The 22,603-nt window shown below is 35.4% G+C and overlaps 3 protein-coding genes across 4 annotated transcripts; 1 reads left to right on the top strand and 2 right to left on the bottom strand.

The window, feature by feature from the left end:
• Positions 1 to 2,126: 2,126 nt before the first annotated feature.
• On the bottom strand, positions 2,127 to 6,819 carry LOC140796582 (uncharacterized). Its single transcript, XM_073149641.1, has 9 exons — positions 6,083 to 6,819; positions 5,856 to 6,005; positions 5,604 to 5,759; positions 5,397 to 5,477; positions 4,840 to 4,959; positions 4,301 to 4,516; positions 3,874 to 3,981; positions 3,457 to 3,767; positions 2,127 to 2,936 (listed from the first exon to the last, which is right to left on the bottom strand). The coding sequence occupies exons 1-9, from the start codon at positions 6,711 to 6,713 to the stop codon at positions 2,325 to 2,327; spliced, it is 2,385 nt and encodes a 794-aa protein (XP_073005742.1). The 5' UTR covers positions 6,714 to 6,819; the 3' UTR covers positions 2,127 to 2,324.
• A 2,535-nt stretch (positions 6,820 to 9,354) lies between these two features.
• LOC140796722 (uncharacterized) lies at positions 9,355 to 14,301 on the bottom strand. Of its 2 annotated transcripts, XM_073149801.1 has the most exons (13): positions 13,653 to 14,301; positions 13,427 to 13,576; positions 13,175 to 13,330; positions 12,993 to 13,046; positions 12,786 to 12,869; positions 12,381 to 12,506; positions 12,066 to 12,146; positions 11,923 to 11,985; positions 11,521 to 11,589; positions 10,994 to 11,200; positions 10,590 to 10,688; positions 10,165 to 10,475; positions 9,355 to 9,984 (listed from the first exon to the last, which is right to left on the bottom strand). In XM_073149801.1, the coding sequence occupies exons 1-13, from the start codon at positions 14,254 to 14,256 to the stop codon at positions 9,391 to 9,393; spliced, it is 2,598 nt and encodes an 865-aa protein (XP_073005902.1). In that variant the 5' UTR covers positions 14,257 to 14,301; the 3' UTR covers positions 9,355 to 9,390. The 2 variants fall into 2 exon arrangements, with proteins under 2 accessions (XP_073005902.1, XP_073005903.1); XM_073149802.1 differs by lacking the exon at positions 12,381 to 12,506 and having other exon boundaries at positions 13,653 to 14,300.
• A 5,080-nt stretch (positions 14,302 to 19,381) lies between these two features.
• LOC140796721 (protein LIFEGUARD 2-like) lies at positions 19,382 to 22,069 on the top strand. The gene is made up of 4 exons (XM_073149800.1): positions 19,382 to 19,840; positions 19,914 to 20,027; positions 21,454 to 21,611; positions 21,698 to 22,069. The coding sequence occupies exons 1-4, from the start codon at positions 19,594 to 19,596 to the stop codon at positions 21,902 to 21,904; spliced, it is 726 nt and encodes a 241-aa protein (XP_073005901.1). The 5' UTR covers positions 19,382 to 19,593; the 3' UTR covers positions 21,905 to 22,069.
• Positions 22,070 to 22,603: the final 534 nt, after the last annotated feature.

Here is a 22,603-nt window from a genome sequence, read left to right as displayed (position 1 = left end):
AATTAGAACAACAATTTTTGGGGAGCCAATCAACGGGTTGGTTAGCTTTCCAAAAAACCAAATTAAGTGCTTTACAATTTAAAAATTATGAGATAAGAAATTTTATGTCCTTCACATCAGACTCGATGGACCAACAATGATCTATGATGAACACCATTCAAAATGTTCGTGAGCAACAGGGAGTCTGGCTCTACACAGATGCTGGTGACAGTATATTCTTTTAGCAGCAAGAGTTGATTCAGACTTGACACATTGATTTCCTGCAAAGAGTGGTGCCCCATTAGACAATCGTGCAACAAACTCAATCCCTTCGGATCCTCAAAATCAATAAAGGAGGCGTCAAATTTGCAATAGTAGAACAAGTGAGAAGTGGAACCAAAATCAAGGCGAGAATTAGGGCAAAGGGAAGGCTAGTTAGTATTCAAGCACGAGAAATATATCGTCATTAGTAGGTGGTTTATCCTAGCACATTTTTCAGAGAAACACCTTGATCTTAGGAGGCACAGGATTAGACCACATGTCCTTCAAACCAACCCAAAAAGAATTAGGATCGAAGGGTGGTGTACACAAAGTTGCTAGAGACTTTGCCCTTAGAACTGGGAGACCAAACCCAACGATCCTTAGCCTCTCGAATAGGGAACGATGAGCCAAAAACAAACTCATAGAGGGTGGGCTTAAAAAAATTATGCACCGCCCAGAACCCCACTCTAATCAAGTTCGAGACCTTATGGGCATGAATCATAAGGCCCAAATTGACGAAAATAGGCCAATGGTCCAAAGTTTGAGGGCTTAAACATGGATCAAAACAGAGGTTGGACCCTTTGGCATTTTTGACGAGCTTGAGGAGACCCCATATATAGAAGCGAATGACAGAATCAAATATAATGTGCCAATGCCAAGTACAATTAAGGAGCCAAGAGTTTCTCCATAAGTAGAGGGTGTTGTATTTGGCTAAAACTAAATCAACCCAATGTTCCACAATAATTCTCAATATGTGTAGACCTAGGCATTTATACTTTTTTCTTTTGGCTTGGCACGTCTATATCATGATAGCCAGAAAAGCAGCTAAATAATTATCACCTTCTATAATTTCTCACCCACCACATATAGTACTAATACAACTTAAAAAATATTTAAGCTGTCTTGGAATGTGTTGAATTATATTGTTGATGTGTTCATTTTTTTTTTTTACATAATACAGATTATAACGGTAAATATAATATAGTTTCTTTTGAGTATCTCACGTTTTACGTGTTTAGTTTCATATGTTAAACAGAGATTTAAAAAAAAAAATGAAACGGTTTATGTGTAGTCTTTAACTCGCATGTTGCACCTAATAATTTAAATTCAGGGCTGAAATTTATTTGAAGAGTTATGTCAAACTCTATTAATACTAGTCTCTCCCATCTTTTAAACGCTTAATGTTAGAGTTAGAACTCTTAGGCAAATACTTTAATATTTTTTAAAAATTATAATCTTAATTCAATGAATATAATAACCAGTTTTAATATCCGGTACAGATTCCAAAATTAAGTTACGTAAGAAAAAGAACATATTAGTGAAGAAGATTTAATTAGGTGTGTTTAACTTCCCAATTACACCTTCTTTTCTTCTATTAAGATTTCTCTGTTAAATATAATTATGCCTTAATTATAGAAGATATTATTTAATATTAAATAATTTAAATTTGATTCTTTAGAAATAAATTTCAATTTAAATATGATTAACTAGCTCTATCTGTTAAAATTTAATTTAAATCAATCTTAAACTAATGAGAGATATATGTAAATAATAAAAAATAATCAAAAAGATAAAATTAAATTAAATTTTGAATCATAAAAGACATCAATACACTTATTTTGATATATATACGTTACTCTCAGTTAACAATATATATATCTTTTACTGGATAAAATATTAAGATAATATAATTGTTAAAAAATAATATACAAAATTATATATATAAAAAATAATAATTACCTACTATTAATATTTTTTATTTTTATTATATTCTTGAAGATCTTACCGTTAGATGTTCATCAAATCAATTGATAAATAATTAACTCTACGGTAGAAAGGAGCGCTTGAACTCTTAAAACTTTTGTCATATGGAATTAATTTAACACATAATCAGTAATCAGGTACAGTAATATTATTAATACAACTTAATCACATCTTACATATCCTGGCACATTTGGCAAACAAACCTTATCAGAAAAAGACCCACGTAGTTAGTTATTCGGAGAACTTAATTATGTCCAAGAAAATAATTAAAAGCACACCAAATTAACGAAGGCACAAACTCGTCGCCCACCAAATGCTCGTCAAAATGTCTGCATCTTTTGAGTCCTCTCCGGCACAATGGCGACGATAGCCTTAATGAGATCGACATAGAGCGGCAACTGCGCAATCGCAAAGAATGACACCGGCAATAACATCACTGCATAGATTGGGAACGCCGCGAACTTGAGCTGCTTCTGCACCACGAAGAAGTCCCCAGCGCAAAAGGAGACGAGCATGGCAGCAATGGAGGTGAAGAGTGACGTGAGCCCAACTAGCAGTTTCGTAGGGAGGCTCTTGTTGAAGTCTTCTTCTTGGTAGCGTGACGTGAGGATGGTGAGGAACATGATGAGGGAGGTCACGGAGAAGCAGAGGGCCACGAGGGAGGAGAAGGCAAAGACTTGGAAGGTGGTATCGCCAGATAGGATCGGTTCGCCGGAGGACTGATTTAGACCACCGGGGACAGTGGCAGCGGAGGCGAAGGCAACGCCGGCGATCAGAGCGGCGACGACGGAGCATGACTCCGACGTTTTGACCAGCCAGTCGCCGGCATCCTTGATGAGATCCTTGTGATTATCTATGAAGAGCTCTTGCGCCGTTTGGCCCTTGTCGTTGTAGGTGTGGGATATTACGCTTCCCACAGTTTGCATCACGTACTGTGGTTGTAAAATTTCATATTTTTCATTCAAGATCATTAAATATATGGTTATTACGGTTTGCTTTCTAATGTTAATATTTTCAAATTTCCTCCTTATATTCCTATTTATATATCGAACTCTATATTAATTTATGGTTAATTATACCTGGACCCATTACTATTCCTTATTTTTATATAAATATTTTAATTTTTATACATATTTTTTCTTTCAGTTCGGTGTTTTCAGTTATCTAATACCTCTCATTGGTTATCTTATCCTTATTTTTTTTTGAATAAAAGTAAAATAATCTCTACATTATCTAAAATTGATCATGTGACAGGGTCTCTTAATTATATTTTTAATAGAAAATTCGAACATATAATTAATAAAATACTATTTTGAAGGTTTTTCATAGTTAAGAGAGTGTCTTAGTAAAAATAAGCAATAGTTTACTATAATTATCCCTTATAGTTGTCAATGTTTTATTTTGAATTAAAAATATAAGAAAATTTATGAATAAGAGAAAGATACTACGTACCTTGTACCATTTAATCTCCCATTGCATCTGGAGAGCTACTCCAGGGATACTCCAAGGAAGCTTTTGGCTAAGCATAGCGGCGAGATGTAGAGCACTATTTCCATCCTTATCTATCTTTCCAAATACACTATCTTTCATTGTTTCTATCTTGAGCATAAGTTCATATACGTGACTTTGCCGATATTCTACCGCTAGCAACACAATATTCTTATCATTTTCGTCAACATCTAAGATTGCCACCGGAAAAGTTTTAAGAATTTTCTTCACAACCTCCGTTATTCCATTTTTCGCCGCTACTAACACCGGTGTGGCTATCATGTCACACACGAAAAATAGTGAGATTTAATTAAAATAGTTTAAGAACTAAGATGATACAATATATATTGTTTTATGTAACAGAAAATATTAATTATTTACCTTTCACTGGTTTTGTTGATTCCTCTCCCTTTTGTTCATCTTTGCATATCTTTACATATACATTGACCTGATGACCGTCCTCCCCCTTGTTCTTTCCAACCGAACTCTCTGTTTTCAAAATTTTTAAATAATTAAGTTCAAATAAGTTCGCTAAACAGATGTTAATACAAATAGTTTATGCATCGATCGATAAATAATCGGTGGTTTCTTGTGATAAATAAATTAATGCTAAATTACACTTTCATTCCTTTGGAGGTGGTGGTGGAGATTATAAAAAGACAAGTACTGCACTTTTATTCTTCAAACAGTGTATTTAACACTTGGTCGTACTTTAATGGCAAAAATATAACTTGGGAATACATTAAGTATGCTTTGACTCCATGGATAATGTTTTCTATTTTTTAATTTCAAGGTAATGTGGTGATACCTTTTGTGGTGGCGGTGACATCTTTTGTCGGTGAATGCTCGTTATCTTCTTGAGGTGGTGTATCTGGAAGTGCGTCGAATGATCTCGGAAGATGTGGATTCTTACCATCTTTCTCGTACTCCCAGTCTTTGCAATTGTCAACCAATTCATTCATTAGCTGAAGTGCATATATATTCTTTCGTTTCATCCTTTCAAGTGCATGCGTCCGCCATAATCCTAGAAAATAGAATTAGAGACAAATGTTTGTTTCAAGATATTGACTCATTTTGTTCCGAAACTCAAATTAGTTTTTTTTTTAATGTTAAATATTTAATTAATTATTAATTAAATCTTATTATGTACAAGTCATGCATCGTTACCTTCACTGTACAGAGATATTGTAATTTTTTAGCTATTCTCTAAAACCGCGGTTTTAAATTTTTAGAGCAATGGATTAGTTATTACCACAGTATATTGCTTCATTAGTAACATGATCTGAATATATAAAGGCATGGGAGAAATGTGCATTCGAATTAACTCTTTGTAAATTATCTACTTACCTATTCCCATGATGACCAAGATGACCTTCATCACCGCCATGAACAAGGCAACACCCACGTCATAGATTTCTGGAAACTTTCGGAAAGGGAGCTCAATATCCTCCACAGTTTCGCTATTTTCTTTAACATTTTTTCATTTCAAGTAGACAATTAAAACATGAAAGAGTGATCAGCGCGAGATAGTATGTGTACTTATTTACTTGCTAAAAGATTAGAGAGAGAAAATTCAGGAATAAGCTCCTTTCTTCAGCACGATAAGCTAATACTTTACTCGAATTTATATATATAGAACTCTTAACCTTTCAATGAGGATTATGTGTAGCAACTACTAGCTTGGATATCAATTAAGATAATAAAAGCTTAATATAAAATTAACAATATATTATATCTAAATTAACTTGAGAGGATTTTGGATCACCTCCGTGAGGAGTACAAGCTGATTTATTTATAGGTGCTTTTGCTGAAATAAAAAAGAAAATGAGTGACAAAAAAAATAAAAATAAAAAAAGTTTAAAAGATTTTTCACAGCAAACAATTTATTTCAAAAAATAATATACCAGCTAGATTTTCTTCGTCACCCTTTCCACATCTTCTTTGGATCCATTCAGGGATGCGAATCCATCCGGGCATTTTGGTAGCTGCAATTGAATTAGAGTTTGGATCTTAAGATCATATGAGACTACTTTGCAAATAACATAGTAATGTGCTGGAAAACATATTACGTTGTTAAGTCTTTGCGTAAGTAAATATGGAATTCTAATTACCTATTTGAAGCAAAGGCTTTAGCAAAGTAAAGACATGGGAGAACGTATTGAACGTTTCCGGCAACAATTGTTTGTCTAATTTGGATTCTTTTTGTTGATAATTTTTTTGATTTTTATATTCTAAAAATTTTCTCTCATGTTGGCCAATAAAGATACCTGCGCAATAAGAAAGAAAGTTAATTAATATTAATAAATATAAAAAGATATAGTTACGCATATATATATATATATATATTATTAAGACTTAATTACAAGAGTAAATGAGTTGGTCATATAAGCCAAAGCGAGTTCCACTTTTAAAACACAAAGGCTTCTTGGCCAGATAGTGAAGAGGTGATTCTCCTACTGTGTTCACGTAATTAACCAACTCGGGATACACCCCAATAATCTCATTAGCCAAGCCTGCATATAAAATCAAGGTCTTAATCAGAAAATGATATAAATTGGAGGGTGTTATTTAAAATTTTTTGAGACGGTACCGAAGTATTCTCCTAGGATAGCAAAGTGGAGTATGTTATTGCCATCCTTCTCCCTCCTACAATGTGTGACGTCCCTCCTCACGTCCTTGGTTAGCGGATTCACATCTTGCACCGACCACTCGAGCGCAAAGAACGCTTCCTTCTTCCCGTGCCGCACTGCCGTGAAGAGCGGCGTCTCCCCATGTCTATTCCGCTCTGTTGTCACTAGCTTCGGGCAGCATTTCGCCATTTTCCAGCATGCCCGGTGCATGCCGTGCGACGCGGCCACGTGCATCGGCGTCGATTCGGTATCGTTCTTCGTCTTCAAGATCTTCTCCACATTTTCCTTCTGCACCGCATCCAGCAGCCGCATCGCCACATCCTCCTTGCCGGCCGATATTGCCACGTGCAACGTCGTGCCCTTGGCACGTGTCAACCTCTCGCCTTGCACTTCAGGGTCCGCCTTGTAGATTTTGATGACTTCTTCCCATTTGCCCTGCATGGCTAATTTGAACAATTTTTTCCTCGTTTCCTCTAATGGGTCACTCTTCGTTTCTTGTCCTCGTGAGGGAGATTGGTTGTTCGTTTGTTCGACGTCCTTCATTTGTTGTTTTGATGAGGGAGAGAGTTCAGCCGTATTTGATTCGCTCATCCTTTCTTGTAGTAATAAGAGAGGGAGGGAGAGAGATGGTGGTTAGTTTTTGATTTCTTCAACTTGGCAGTCTGTATTTATGAGTCGATTTTCTCTACCGGACAATGAGATTTCTTGCGTCAGAGGAAACCAGAAAACCTCTCTCTCTTTTTTCTTTTTCTTTTTCTTTTTCCAGTGTGCTGCATCTTATGCCTTTTTAACTCCAGGTAGTTTGGTAAACATGCGTAGCTTCTAGGCATTTGGAGAAAAAGAAAAGCATTTAACACCTTCACTTTATACATAGTTATATTTTACAACCTGTAACACCATCTATATAGATGGCCTAACAGAAAGAAATATTCAGTTAAAATCAACGTATTGTCTACCAGAATGTCCAATATGTTAATTATATATCTTCTTCTACCTCACACTATTAGTTTGAACCTTCTTCGGAACCATCTTTTCTCCTCTATTGTTTAAATTAACTGAGATTCTTGGCGTGAAGTAAAGTTTAGATTCCATCACGATATTTTAGTAATATCTTTAGTTTATAGTTGTTAAATTTAATTAAAAAATACGATTTATAAATATTAAAAATATTGGGTGTAAAATCATACTTATATATAAAGATAGGGTGTTAAATGCAAAGCAATGATTTCTATACGGGACCAACTTTTACGAATTTATTTTTATTTTTATTTTTTTATTAAAAAATATATAGTTAGGATAGAGAAATAAAATATGACTAATTTATCTTTATAATTTAGAAAATCTATGGTACTTTCGGTTCATATAATTGATACTTTCGATTAATTTTATATAGTATTATTTAGTCTCAACGGTACAATTAGGAGAGAGAAACTAACAGTTATTATTGAATTATTTGCCTATTACTAAAGGTGAAAGAGGATTACCAAAGCCAAAGTAAGTAATTCTTCATGCTTGGTGTACTAATATTACTGTCGTGAAGCTTTACAGGCATTCAACCAAAAAAGTTATTCGTATTAGCGTAACTCTTTTAAGAAAGAAGAAAAAGAGAGCACATTTATCAATGAGAGAAAACAGTATAACTTGTGGCTTAGGTTTTAGGTTAAGATCTCACTGACCCATAAAAAAATTAAACTGGATGCATGGTTAAGTCCTTTCTCAGGGAGGTTCTTCTCAAAGTCTTCTTCTTGGTAGCGGAACGCGAGAACTGCGATACGAGGAACTTGATTAGGGAGGTCCCCGAGAAGTAGAGGGTAGCGAGGGTAGAGAAGGCGATGACTCGGAAGGTGACCTCGCCGAAGAGGATGGGATAGCCAAAAGACTGTCGGAGACCTCCTATTTTCGAAGGCTTTACATAATTAAGGGGTCTATATTAGACAATATCCAATTTAGCTATTCTAACATTTATTACTATATTTTTAAATTTTACATAATTGCCACTGAATTTTCTTAAAATATTATAATTGTCGTTACATTCTCTAAAATAATATTATTATCTCTAAAGTCTTTTACAAAACAAACGTCATTGAATACAAACACTTTTAATGAGATAGAACCCGCATGATTAGATAAAATAAAATTTAATTTTTCTATAAATAACTCAATCAAAAAATAAGAAGCTCAAAATATTACAAACTACTACAGGTCTCAAATTACATATCCATATCACTAATCGATAATAATATTAGTATGGAGGCTACAACTCATCTCATTTTAATTTTATATGATAAATTTAATAACTGAAATACAACTAATTCTCGTCAGCTCCACCACAACATCAAAGTTGCCTACAAATTTAAAACCATTCCAATAAAAGTGGTGAACAAATGCTTAACAAGTATGCATCTTTGCTACTTAAAAGTAATGAAATGAAACATACAACAGGATATATTTATAGCATGTTCAAAATAATACAAAATAATATCATATCATATACTCACCAAGAGCCACTAGGTAATTTAAAAGTTATCCGGGTGAATATATCCGATAACTAATATTTAATGCCCAAATCTAATATAATCACGACTAAACAAAATGACTAAAATAAAATAAAATAAAATAAAAGTAAGGTAAAGTAGACACCAACCAAACCTTGGTTGCGTTGCAATCAAGATGACTAAAATATGCTCACAGTCCAAACAATAGTCTGAGTTGCAATCAAATTAAAGCCTACCAAAACTGTCCCACTGGGTCGGGCACAAGGCTTAAGCTCAACTAGCGTTGGGCTGTCTGCAGCCCATCTTACAAGCAACTGGGTTGGGTTATGACCTAACTCAAATCTAACTTGGGCTAGGCTGCTTATAGCCAACCCACAAACAACTTAGATTGGGCTACAGCCCAACTTGGCTAGGCTGCCTATAGCACAAGCCATCTCCAAAACAAAGGAAACCGGGATGGGCAAAGGCCCAAATCAAGGCTGAGTTGCTATAAGGCCAAGGCCAATGTAACCCACGCACCATCGTTCCTCTCTTCCCCTCATGTCATGTAGACATGATAGGGGAGGAGATGGAGGTGATGTCAATGATCACTGTTGTCTGCGGCAACGGGGGGCCAAACGTGTCTATAGGAAATCCAGCACATACATGACTTCGAGTGGAACATTTCATAAAAATCCCAAGTAATTTATTCAAACAAAGACACTTATAATAACCACACCAAAGATAAGCATATGCACACATACACTGTGTGTTCATCAAAATATCTATATCCTTCAGTCCTCTATACCAGAAGATATAGTAGCCTCAAGGAATTTGATATAGAGGGGGAATTGTGCAACTATAGAAAAGGACACTGGAAAAAATATGATTGCGTACATTGCAAATGCCATATACTTGAGCTCCTTCTTCACCTCTAAGAAATTCCCAGCGCAAAACGAGATGAGCATGGCAACGATGGCGATGAAGAGAGATGTGAATCCAAATATTAATTTTAATGGGAGGCTCCTCTCGAAGTCTTCTTGTTTGTAATTACGAGACGTGAGGATGGTGAGGAACATGAAGAGGGAGGCCACCGAGAAGCAGAGAGCAACGAGGGAGGAGATGACAAAAATTTGGAAAGGGACCACCCCGGACAGGATGGGGAGGCCAGAGTTCTGGTCAGTGCCGCCGGGAACGTTGGTGGCAGAGGTGAAGGCAACGCCAACGATTAGTGCGGCTATGAGCGAGCATGACTGTGATGTGTTGAACATCCACAGGCTGGCTTCTTTCACGAGATCCTTGTGCTCCATGGTGAAGACTTCTTGCGCTGTCTGACCCTTATAGTTTTGAATGTTGAAGAATTCATGTCTCAAGGATTTCATCACGTACTGCAGAATCGTACACGAGACTTAGTTGGTGACATAGCTAGGAAATTAATGTTGGAGTCAATTTGTAAATTACAAATATGTAGAGTAAAGAAGAATAGGTTTAAATTGCAACGAAAAGAAAAAAAAAGTGAGTTATCTTGGTGAGTGTCACAAAGAGAGAGAGTGAGGGGTAGCATATACCTTGTACCATTTAATCTCAAATTGCATCTGGAGAGCTTCCCCGGGGACACGCCAAGAAATTATTTGGTTTAGCTTAGCAGTGAGATATAGAGCATTATTTCCATCCTTATCTATCTGTCTAAATACAGTATCTTTCATTGTATCTCTATTAAGCATAAGTTTATATATGTGAATTTGCCGATATTCTGCCGCAAGCAACACAATATTCTTCTCATTCTCGTCAACATCCAGGACTGCCACCGGAAAAGTGTCAAGAATTTTCTCCACCATCTCCGTTATTCCATTTCTCGCCGCTACTAACACCGGTGTGGCTGTCATGTCAATCAAGTATTACACATGAAAAAGAGTGATGTTTAATTAAAATAGCCTAAGAACTAAGATGATGTAATATACTTTTTATGTAAGAGAAAATATTAGTTATTTACCTTTCATTGCTTCGGTTGATTTGTCTTCCTTTTGTTCATATTTGTATATCTTTATAAACACATTGACCTGATGACCGTCCTCCCCCTTGCCCTTTCCATCTGTTTTCAAATATTTTAAATAATTAAGTTCAAATAAGTTCGCTAAGCAGATGTCAATACAGATAGTGTATTCTTGTGATAAATAAATTAATGCTAAATTACACTTTCATTCCTTTGGAGGGGTTGGTGGAGATCATAAAAAGACAAGTACTGCACTTTTATTCTTCAAACAATGTCTTTGACACTTGGTCGTACTTTAATAGCAAAAAATATAACTTGGGAATCCATTAAGTATGCTTTGACTCCATGGACAATATTTTCTATTTTCATATTAGTCCGATAATTTCAAGGTATTGCGGTGATACCTTTCGTGGTGGCAGTGACATCCTGTGTCGCTGAATACTCGTTATCTACTGGAGGTGGTGCATCTGGAAGTTTATCTGCATCGGAAGATCTCTCTATCTCTTTCTCGTATTCCCAGGCTCTGCAATTATTAATCAATTCATTCATTAGCTGAAGTGCATATGTATTCATTCGCTTCTTCCTTTCAAGTTCTTGCGTCCGCCATAATCCTAGAAAACAAAATTAGAGACAAATATTTGTTAGATATTGACTCATTTTGTTCCGAAACTCAAATTAGTTTTCTTTTTAATGTTAAATAGTTAATTAATTATTAATTAAATCTTATTATGTACACGTCATGCATCGTTACCTTCACTGTACAGAGATATTGTAATTTTTTAGCTATTCTCTAAAACCGCGGTTTTAAGTTTTTAGAGCAATGGATTAGTTATTACTACAGTATATTGCTTCATTACTAACATGATCTGAATATATAAATGTATGGGAGAAATGTGCATTGGAATTAACTCCTTTTAAATTATCTACTTACCTATTCCCATGATGAACAAGATGACCTTCATCACCACCTTGAAGATGGCAACACCCACGTCATAGATTTCTGAAAATTTTCGAAAACGGAGCTCAGTATCCTCCTCAGTTTTGCTATTTTCTTTAACAATTTTTTATTTCAAGTAGACAATTAAAACATGAAAGAGTGATCAGCGTGAGCTAATAGTATGTGTAATTTTTACTTGCTAAAACATTAGAGAGAGAAAAGATAGGAGTAAGCTACTTTCTTTAGCACGTCAAACTAATACTTCACTCGAATTTTTATATATAGAACTCTTAATTGTTTTTAATGGGGATTATGTATAGCAACTACTAGTTTGGATATCAATTAAAAGACAAAAAAACTTAATATAAAATTAATAATATATTATATCTAAATTACCTTGATAAAATTCTTGATCATCTTCGTGAGGAGTACAAGTTAATTTATCTATAGGTGCTTTTGCTGAAAAAAAACAAGCGGGTGACAACAAAAAAGCCTACAAAATTTTTCACAGCAAACAATTTATTTCAAAAATAATATACCAGTTGAATTTTCTTCGTCACTCTTTTCACATCTTCTTCGGTTCCATTTAGGAATGCGGATCCACTCAGACATTCTGGTTACTGCAAATAACATAGTAATATGCTGAAAAATATATCACATTGTTAAGTATTTAGCAAAGTAAATATAGAATTCTAATTACCTACTTGAAGCAAAAGCTTTAGCAAAGTAAAGACTTGGGAGAACGTATTGAACGTTTCTGCATCAATTGATTATCTGATTTGTGTACTTCTTAATTCATCACTTCTATGATTTTTATAATCAACAAATTTTCTCTTTGTAAATTATTTACTTACCTATTTCCATGATGACCAAGATGACCTTCATCACATGCTTGAAGAAGGCAACACCCACGGCATAGATTTCTGGACACTTTCCGAGAGGGAGCTCAATATTCTCCTCAATTTCGCATTTTTCTTTACCTTTTTTTTTTTTCATTTCAAGTAGACAATTAAAATATGAAAGAGTGATTAGCTTGAGCTAATATTATGTGTAATTATTTACTTGCTACAATATTAGAGAGAGAAAATATAGAAATAAGCTCCTTTCTTCGGCATGTCAAGCTAATACTTCACTTGAATTTATATATATAGAACTCTTAAACTTTCAATAGGAATTGTGTGCAGCAACTACTATCTTGAATACCAATTAAGAGACTTAAAGCTTAATATAAAATTAACAATATATTATATCTAAATTACCTTGAGAGGATTCTGAATTATCTTGAGAGGATTCTGGATCACCTCCGTGAGGAGTACAAGTTGATTTATCTATAAGTGTTTTTGCTGAAATAAAAAAGAAAAGGAGTGACAAAAATTTTTATAAAAAAAAGCCTAAAAGATTTTTCACAGCAAATAATTTATTTCAAAAATAATATACTAGCTGGATTTTTTTTTTGTCATCCTTACAACATCTCTTTGGGATCCATTTAGGAATGTGAATCCATTCACGCATTTTGGTAGCTGCAATTGAATTAGAGTTTGAATCTTAAGATCATATGAGACTCTACTTTGCAAATAACATAGTAATGTGCTGGAAAACATATCACGTCGTTAAATCTAGCAAAGTAAATATATGGAATGCTAAGTACCTATTTGAAGGAAAGTCTTTAGCAAAATAGAGAATTGGGAGAACGTATTGAATGTTTCCGGCAACAATTGATTGTCTGATTTGGGTTTTTCTGGTTGATGACTTTTCTGATTTATATATTTGACAAATTTTCTCTCATATTGGCCAATAAAGATACCTGCACAATAAGAAAGATAGTTAATTAATAGTAATAGATATAAAAAGATATAGTTATGCATATATATATATATATAATTTATTAAGATTTAATTACAAGAGTAGATGAGTTGGTCATATAAGCCAAAGCGAGTTCCACTTTTAAAACATGAAGGCTTCTTGGCCAGATAGTGAAGGGGTGACTCTCCATTGTAGTTCACGTAATTAACCAACTCGGGATACAACTCACTGATCTCAATAGCCAAGCCTACATATAAAATCAAGGTGTTAATCAGAAAATGATATAAATTGGAGGGTGTTATTTGAAAAAATTTAGACGGTACCGAAGTATTCTCCTAGAATGGCAAAGTGGAGGATGTTATTGCCATCCTTCGTCCTCCTACAATGTGTGACATCCCTCCTCACGTTCTTATTCACAACTTGCACCCACCTCTCGAGCGCAAAGAACGCATCCTCCTTCCCGTGCCGCACGGCCGTGAAGAGCGGCGTCTCCCCGTGTCTGTTCCGCTCTGTCATCACTAACTCCGGGCAACACTTCGCCATGTTCCAGCATGCCCGGTGCATGCCGTGCGATGCTGCCACGTGCAGCGGCGTCGATTGGGTGTCGTTCTTCGTCTCCAAGATCTTCTTCACATTATCTTTCGACACTACAGCCAGCAGCCCCAACGCCACATCCTCCTTGTCCGCCGATATCGCCACGTGCAGCGTTGTGCCCTTGGCACGTGTCAACCTCTGGTCTTGCACTTCAGGGTACGTCTTGTAGATTTTGATGACTTCTTCCCATTCATCCCGCATGGCTAATTTGAACAATTCCTTCCTCTTTTCCTCTAATGGTTCACTCTTCATTTCTTGTCCTTGTGAGGGAGATGAGTTGTTCTTTTGTCCGACGTCCTTCATTTGTTGTTCAGCCATAATTGGTTCGCTCATCCTTTCTTGTGGAGGGGGAGAGAGAGAGACGCAGGATTAGTTTTTGATTTCTTCGACTTGGCACTCTGTATTTATGAGTTGATTTTCTCCACCTGGACAGTGAGAATTTCTTGTGTCGGGGGAAACCAGAAAACCTCTCTCTCTTTTTTCTTTTTCTTTTTCTTTTTCTTTTCCTAGTGTGCCGCATCTTATGCCTTTTTAACTCCAGGTAGTTTGGTAAAAAAAATATATGCATTTAACACCTTCACTTTATACATAGTTATATTTTACAACCTGTAACACCATCTATATAGACGTCATAATAGAAAGAAATATTCAGTTAAAATTAACATATTGTCTATCAGAATGTCTAATATGTTAATTATATATCTTCTCGGCGTGAAGTAAAGTTTAGATTCCATCAGGATATTTTAGTAATATCTTTAGTTTATAATTATTAAATTTAATTAACAAATACGATTTATAAATATTAAAAGTATTGAGTGTAAATTATAATTATATATAAAGATAGAGTGTTAAATGCAAAATATAGTTCAATTGCCCTCGCGTCCTGCGTCATTATTACAAAAAAGGTGAAAGAGGAAGATCAAAGCCAAAGTAATTAATTGATTCCTCTTCCTTTTGTTCATATTTGTATATCTTTATATATACATTGACCTGATGACCGTTTCTATCTGGACTCTCTGTTTTGAAATTTTTTAAATAATTAAGTTCAAATAAGTTCGCTAATCAGATGTCAATACCGATAGTTTATGCATCGATCGATCGTCGGTGGATTCTTGTGATAAATAATTTAATGCTACATTACACTTTCATTCCCTTGGAGTGGATAGTGGAGATTATAAAAGCACAAGTGCACTTTTATTCTTCAAACAGTGTATTCGACACCTGGTCGTACTTTAATGGCAAAAATATAACTTAAGAATACATTACGTATGCTTTGACTGGTGAAACCTTTCAAGGTAATTTGTGGTGGCAGTGACATCATGTGGCGGTGAACGCTCAGTGTCTACTTGAGTTGAGTTGGAAGTGTAAATGTATCCAGTGGGAGATCTCGGAATATGTGGATCCATCCCATCATCCTCGTACTCCCACTCTGTCTAACTTTTAACCAATTCATCCATTTGCTGAAGTGCATATGTATTCTTTCCTTTCTTACTTTTAAGTTCTTGCGTCCACCATAATCCTAGAAAACAAAATTAGATACAAATATTTGTTTCAAGATATTGACTCATTTTGTTCCCGAACTCAAATTAGTTTTCTTTCTAATGTTACATAGTTAATTAATTATTAATCAAATCTTATTATGTATACGTCATGCATCGTTAGCTTCACTGTACAGAGATATTGTAAAATTTTAACTACTCTAAAACAGCGGTTTTAAGTTTTTAGAGCAAGGGATTAGTTATTATAATAGTATATTGCTTCATTAGTAACATGATCTGAGTATATAAATGCACATTGGAATTAACTCTTTGTAGATTATCGACTTACCTATTCCCATGATGACCAAGATGAGCTTCATCACCACCTTGAAGAAGGCAACACCCATGTCATAGATTTTCGGAAATCTTTGATCCTCCTTAGTTTCTCTATTTTTTTTTTAACTTTTTTTCATTTCAAGCAAACAATTAAAACATGAAAGAGTGATTAGCGTGAGCTAATAGTATGTGTAATTATTTACTTGCTAAAAGATTAGAGAGATAAAAGATAAGAATAAACTCCTTTCTTACATCACAAGCTAATACTTCACTCGAATTTATATATATAGAACTCTTAACCTTTCAACGAGGATTGTGTATAGCAATTGCTATCTTGGATACCAATTAAGAGACTAAAAGCTTAATATAAAATTAACAATATATTATATCTAAATTACATTGAGAGGATTCTTGCTAGTACAAGTTAAATTATTTATAGTTACTTTTTATTGAAATGAAAAAGAAATGAGTGATAAAAAAAGAGCTAAAAAGCATTTTTACAGTAAATAATTTATTTCAAAACTAATATACTAGCTGGATTTTCTTCGTCATCCTTACAGCATCTCTTTCGGACCAATTCAGAGATGTGGATCCACTCAGGCATTTTGGTAGCTGCAATTGAATTAGAATTTGGATCTTAAGATTATATGAGACTCTACTTTGTAAATAACATAGTAATGTGTTGGAAAACATATCAAGTTGTTAACTCAAAATTAAAAATATCTCTTAAACATTTATTCGCGTTACTCAACGCGGTGATGGTTCTTATTTATTTGCAAGTGCTATATTGGATGGCATAACAGAAGATATATTATGTCAAAATTAACATATTATCTACCAAAATTTCTAATATTTTTATTTCTTCTTCTTCGGACTATCAGTTTAAACCTCTCTCTTAACCATCTCTTTCTCCTCCATTGCTTACTATAAATGAGATTCTTAGTGTGAAGTTGGATTTATATTCGATCAGAATATTTTAGTAATGTTTCAGTAAGTTTATTTAATGATTCTCAAGTACATTCAACGAGGAGGAGGAAAACCAAAGCCAAAATAAGTAACATATTCTTCCTGCTTTGTATACAGTTCTGCGTACGGAAATCTTTACAAATATTTAACAAAGAGAGTTATACTGCGGCAAGAATAAAGAACTTATTGCACTCGTTACTTTAGCTTTCTTTGGGAAAGAAAAAGAGAGAGAGCATAAATTGCAGAAAACTATATATATGTAACTTGTGGTTTAGGTTTAGGATAAGTTCCCATAAGAAAATTAAAGTGGATGCATGGTTAAGTCCTTTTGATCATCTCTCTCTCTCTCTCTCTCTCTCTCTCTCTCTCTCTCTCTCTCTCTCTCTCTCTCTCTCTCTCTCTCTCTCTCTATATATATATATATATATATATATCCATTAGGATAACAATATTTGACCTTTCTATTTGCTAATGGAAATTGCCTTGCTCTTGTAACTAAAACTAACTAAGAAAAATTCGTAAAGAATAAAAAGAAGCACTCTATATTTTGATTTTATTATCCTTGTCGTCATACTATTTAGGTGTTTATCATCCAATATATTTTGCTCTTATGGCCTATTTGCCTCCAAACATTTTGCGTTACTATTAGAACCATGTCAGGTTAAAAATACATAGAACGGGCTTGGGATTATATATATATATATATATATATATATATATATATATATATATATATATTTCGAGCCAAATAGTGCTTAGCTCATAAAAATAAAAAATTAATCAGGGTATTAGCCATTAACCCACTTAATTAATCAACAATTATATTATAGATAAGTTTTATCTGTGTTACGACAATAATTCTCTTGCTTTAATAATATGTGATAATATCAATATCTCCCTAGATAAGTTGTATAGGATTATAGTTTGACAAACTAAATCCCACTTGGTACGGGAAATTGTAATCTAATTGCTGTTACGAGATATTCAATATTGACTTGTAAAAGAATCAGTGTTCAACGAGCCACGACATGTGCAAGCACTAAGCAATTTGATGAAATGAGTTATATATATATATATATGAAACCATATATCAACCAAACGACGACCCGATCAAATACGAATTACGACGGTTCACCAGCTAATCTCAACGTCCATTAACCAGCTGCCAAACTTTTCTTTTTAAAAGGAAAGCCCGTAAGCTAGAATAATTTATTAACATCTAAGGATTATAAAGATAATGTCTTATATACATGGAATATGAGAGATAGAACAAGAGCTTAGCTCTACATTTGGCTTACCATACCATAGACAGTATTATAATTTAATTCAGATAATTAAGCTTAGGGGCATGGCACAATAATAAGATGAATAATGATCCAAATGATTCCAAGGAGCGAAAAGCCTCACATCCCTAAAAATACGCAAGGGTAGGAGATCGAGGATAATCCAGCTGGAACACAAATTAAATGAAAATCTTATGCATCCTAATTGCAGAGCAAAATAAAATCAAACATCTAGGACCGCCAAAAAGTACAACATCTGTGTTCAACAAGACATATATGCTGACGAACTTAGATTACAACTGTGAACTAGTCACGGACCCTCGCCCCACCAAGAGGGCCCTTACCACCCGGCCTGATAGTGAGGCATACCGGTTGAGAGCACCACTAAGTGGGGGAGGGTTCGCGGTGGCAATGCTACCTCGCCAGCAGTAGATTAGGCAAAGAATCGGCGGAAGGGTGGCAACCATGCTTGGATTCAGCGAGGGAGGAGAGGAGAAAAAGAATGACGGTGACGACAGCGGTGGAGAGAGGCAGTAAAAAGTGGCAGTGGCAAGAGAGTTTTGGTCATATCCAAGCCCGACGAGGGAAGTAGCAAGGGATCGGAATGCAGCAGGCTCGAATCTTGCAGAAAGGTGGTGGCCAAGTTTGGATTCGGCGAGGGAGGAGAGCAGAAGGAGAGTAGGGGCGACGGTGAGTGACGATAGGGAACGGCAAAAAAGAGCAGCAGCGACAATTGTTGTAGCGGCAACAACATAATGGTTAGAGAGAAAGTGCTCGGGCAAGATAGGGAAAAAGAGAGGGTAGAAGAGAGGATGGGAAAAGAGCAAAGGGAGAGGAAGAAGAGAGGGCAAAAGAGAAGGGAGAAGAGAGGTGGGGAAAGGAGCAATTGGAAAAGAAGAAGTGAGGGGAAAAGAGTGAGGAAAACTTCACCAGCAGCCGGCGAGGAAGAAGATCTCCTTTGATGGAGAGGGAAGATCCTGCGCCAAAAGCCACCTCTTCAATATTAGCTGTGGAATAAGAAAGATGATTAGTCCTTTCGACCTTCTCACGTTTTTCACCGTTCACCAAATCCAGATGGCTGCTGGAATAAGCAACGAACATGCAAAACTGACCTTGTTAATTTTATTATTGTTTTTACTGTTAGTCTTTTTATACGTCTTTTCATTTTCGTAATGATAGTTTATTTGGGTTTCTTTACCATTTACTTAATGCGATTTTAATATTTTAAAAACTTAATGTAATCCTATTTTATTAAAAATAGGTGTTTTAGTCATTCTATAGTTAAGTTAGCCTAATGGTCTGTTTAAATTATATTTCTCTCTCAATTAATAGGATAGGGTGTGGCTTAGTATTGTTAAGCAAGTATAGGGCTCATTTGTAACCTATAATCAAACTATAGGGTGTTATTTGTAATGTTTCTATATTATACCGTCCAATGATTCAACTGTAACGATAGGACTTTTCAGAAGAATCTCCAATAACTTCCCCATCTCCATCTCCTTCTCCTCCTTCTTTCTTCCTCCTCTCGATCAAATCCAGACTCTAACCCTAATCTTAACTCTAAGATCTCAGATCGAAACCCTAGCGATCTCTCTCCGTCCGCAAGGATGTTCAACTACCAGAAGAACGGGGACATCGAGTCAGGTTCCCGGTTCCTGTATCCGATGATGACCGAGAGCCCGGAACTCCGGTGGGCGTTCATCCGCAAGATCTACATCATCCTCACCTTCCAGGTCGCGATGACTGCTGCCGTCGCCGCCGTTGTCGTCTCCGTCCGCCCCATCTCCCACTTCTTCGTCTCCAGCAGCGCCGGCCTGGGGCTCTACATCTTTCTCCTCATTCTCCCCTTCATCAGTGATGACTCAACCTTTCTTCTCTAGATTTTTTAAAAACATCTTTGTTATTTATTCTGGTCGGATTTGTGCAGTTTTGTGCCCCTTGTATTACTATCACCAGCAGCACCCGGTGAATCTGATTCTACTTGGATTGTTTACTCTGGCGATTAGCTTCGCGGTTGGGATGTCGTGCGCGTTCACCAGCGGTAAGATTTTGATCTCAATTTGCTTTTCAAATTGTTGTGCATAAATTATTAACTCGTATCAAATTACTGAATTAGGGTAACCCATTATTATTACATTTCTCTTTCGCTAAAGTGTAATTAAGGACAAATTGAGATGACATGTATGAAACCACAACCAAAAATGATGTTGGTCATGACATAATGAATGAGAGATTGAAGAAAATTTCCAATGTCAGCAAAAGGTGTTAGGAACGATGATGACAAGGAAAGGCATAGACCTCGTCCCTAATGTCATAGAATTGCATCTCCAAACACCGTCGTGAACAGTCTACTAGACTGCCATGGAGGACAGGATTGGTGAGAGAGAGGATGTCATGAGGTGGGATGTTTGTATATGTTTTACTGTGAGATTGAGGGATAATGGGTGTCGAGTATTTTGTAGGTGGTATTTCTTGCTACCCTAGTATACTAATTTATGAACAGTAAATGTGAATTGATGCAAACACAGAGTAGTTCCAACTTAACTTTTTCATTAGCTATGTGAGATAGTTGATAAAAGAAATATATGTATTTGTGAAATGGTGTATTTGTGAAACTATATGTATGACATGCTACAGAAGTTGGTTGGTATAATGGGACCCCAACATAATTCAGTTTTCATGGGCACACTTCATTGGTTTGAGTCATTGTCAAAGTGATTAAATAAATGAAGAATGTCATTTTCTTTTGGGTTTAAAATGCTTTTACTTAATGTTTTGCAAATGTTCTCCTTTATGTTAACAATGTTGAATTCTGTATGGTTCATCCCACACTACAAATGGTTGACAAGGATATTTTCTGCTTTGAAGTTGTCAACATGAAGAGAAATTTTACGCTAGGTTATTAAGAAAGTCTAACTTTATTTATCAGGCATAGAAGCATTTTAGCATCAGGTGGAAGAGATCCTTTATATTCTGGAACTGGTTGACTTCTACATCCTTGTTCATTTGGTCCTATACTATGTTTTACATAAAGGCGTCTTGAGTTGCTAAGTCAAATAGGAACAGAGGGGTTAATAGCTCTTTTTTACCAGGAATAGATAAAAGTAGTTAGTGTATGGCAGATAAAAATTATGATAGTTAGGTATGCAGTGAATACAGCTGATCAGCAACAAGTGAACATTTGTCTGGAATTCTGCTGCTGATGAGCTGTATATATCTTCTCATGCTTCTGCATAGAGGAAACTGTTTTCTGTAAGCCATTACATCTGTTCTTTTCTCTCCTGTTGTTTTATTCATGCATGTCTTTGAATTTGTTTATTTTGTATCTATGTATAAACAGAAGTTGTAGAAAAGTCATATAATTATTCAAACTTGTCCTTCATGGGTATTTGTTACACCAACTTTCCAGCATGGGATTTATATAATTTTCAGAGAGTTCTTGATTTTTGGATGGTTAATACTAACAGGCAAGGTCATTCTGGAAGCTGCAATTTTAACCACAGTGGTGGTGGTTAGCCTTACTCTCTACACATTCTGGGCTGCTAGAAGAGGTCATGATTTCAATTTCCTTGGTCCCTTCCTTTTTGCTGCTGTCATGGTATTGCTGGTTTTTTCCCTCATCCAGGTACGACAGACCTAGTGCCGCACTTCATTGGATTCCGCTAATTGTCTACTTCTATTATTAAGCATATATACCCATTCACTTTGCAGATTTTTTTTCCACTGGGAAAGATATCTCTCATGATATATGGTGGATTAGCGGCACTTATATTCTCTGGCTACATCATATATGACACAGACAACTTGATAAAGCGTTACACGTATGATGAGTACATTTGGGCAGCGGTTGCCCTTTATCTGGATATCATCAACCTCTTCCTTTCTCTGCTTACTCTATTACGGGCAGCTGATAGTTGAAACAGCATAGTTTTGGCTGATCAGTTATACATTGCAAACTTTAAACAATAAGTTGGTCTTTATTGGAACTGAAGTTGTGTATATTTGAATCCTAAGAAGAATAAATGTAGCCTTTTGTCACGAAAAAAGAAGTATAAATGTATAGGCATTTGTTTTTGTGTGCCATTTACTGAATTCAAATGCAAGCCTGAAAAAAAATATATTATATTAGTATGTAGAGTTCCTTTTTTCCGCGTTTGAGTATCATTTCATATGCAATTTGTACTTAATGCTGAGATTAGAGAAAAGCTCTGACGATATATGCGAAGGGGACAATTCGGAAAACGGATGTATATTTATGCATATTCCTGTTTTCCACCACTCGTATATTCCTGTTGCAATTTATTGGGAAGAAACCATCGCTTTTGCGGGGGACAAACGGAATAAGTACGCAATCCAAAGGGCACGCATTGTTAGCATATCCATTATAACCAAAATGCTCTTTTCTTCATTAAATTATCTTCCACTTCTTTCATTATAATCGACGTATTAAATCATGAGACCACAAGCGACAGAGATGGTAGATTTGAACAACTCAAGCCTTTCAAATAATTTGAGAAAAGATGTCTTTTAAAAAAAATCTTTCAAAGAAGATTATAGCATTTTGGTCATTTTAAATATTTCGGTCCTTGGTGTTAATTACTGCTTACCGATTGAGAT

Source organism: Typha latifolia, chromosome 10 (assembly GCF_019914945.1).
Source record: "Typha latifolia isolate L0001 chromosome 10, TyphaL0001v2, whole genome shotgun sequence".
NCBI classification, from domain to species: Eukaryota; Viridiplantae; Streptophyta; class Magnoliopsida; order Poales; family Typhaceae; genus Typha; species Typha latifolia.
Note: the sequence above shows the minus strand (reverse complement) of the source record. Positions and strands in the feature narration are given on the sequence as shown.

Bases quoted from the DNA above. Each gene is read 5' to 3' on its own strand.
- LOC140796582 (XM_073149641.1), bottom strand. From the start codon at position 6,713: ATGAGCGAATCAAATACGGCTGAACTCTCTCCCTCATCAAAACAACAA. The intron at 3,982-4,300 runs GTATCACCACAT...TTTTGAAAACAG, and splicing joins TGTCACCGCCACCACAAAAG to AGAGTTCGGTTGGAAAGAAC. The intron at 3,768-3,873 runs GTAAATAATTAA...GTGACATGATAG, and splicing joins ATCAACAAAACCAGTGAAAG to CCACACCGGTGTTAGTAGCG.
- LOC140796722 (XM_073149801.1), bottom strand. From the start codon at position 14,256: ATGAGCGAACCAATTATGGCTGAACAACAAATGAAGGACGTCGGACAA. The intron at 11,986-12,065 runs GTATATTATTTT...GTTTTTTTTCAG, and splicing joins TGACGAAGAAAATTCAACTG to CAAAAGCACCTATAGATAAA. The intron at 11,201-11,520 runs GTAAGTAGATAA...TTTGTTTTCTAG, and splicing joins CTTGTTCATCATGGGAATAG to GATTATGGCGGACGCAAGAA.
- LOC140796721 (XM_073149800.1), top strand. From the start codon at position 19,594: ATGTTCAACTACCAGAAGAACGGGGACATCGAGTCAGGTTCCCGGTTC. The intron at 19,841-19,913 runs GTGATGACTCAA...GGATTTGTGCAG, and splicing joins CCTCATTCTCCCCTTCATCA to TTTTGTGCCCCTTGTATTAC. The intron at 21,612-21,697 runs GTACGACAGACC...TTCACTTTGCAG, and splicing joins TGGTTTTTTCCCTCATCCAG to ATTTTTTTTCCACTGGGAAA.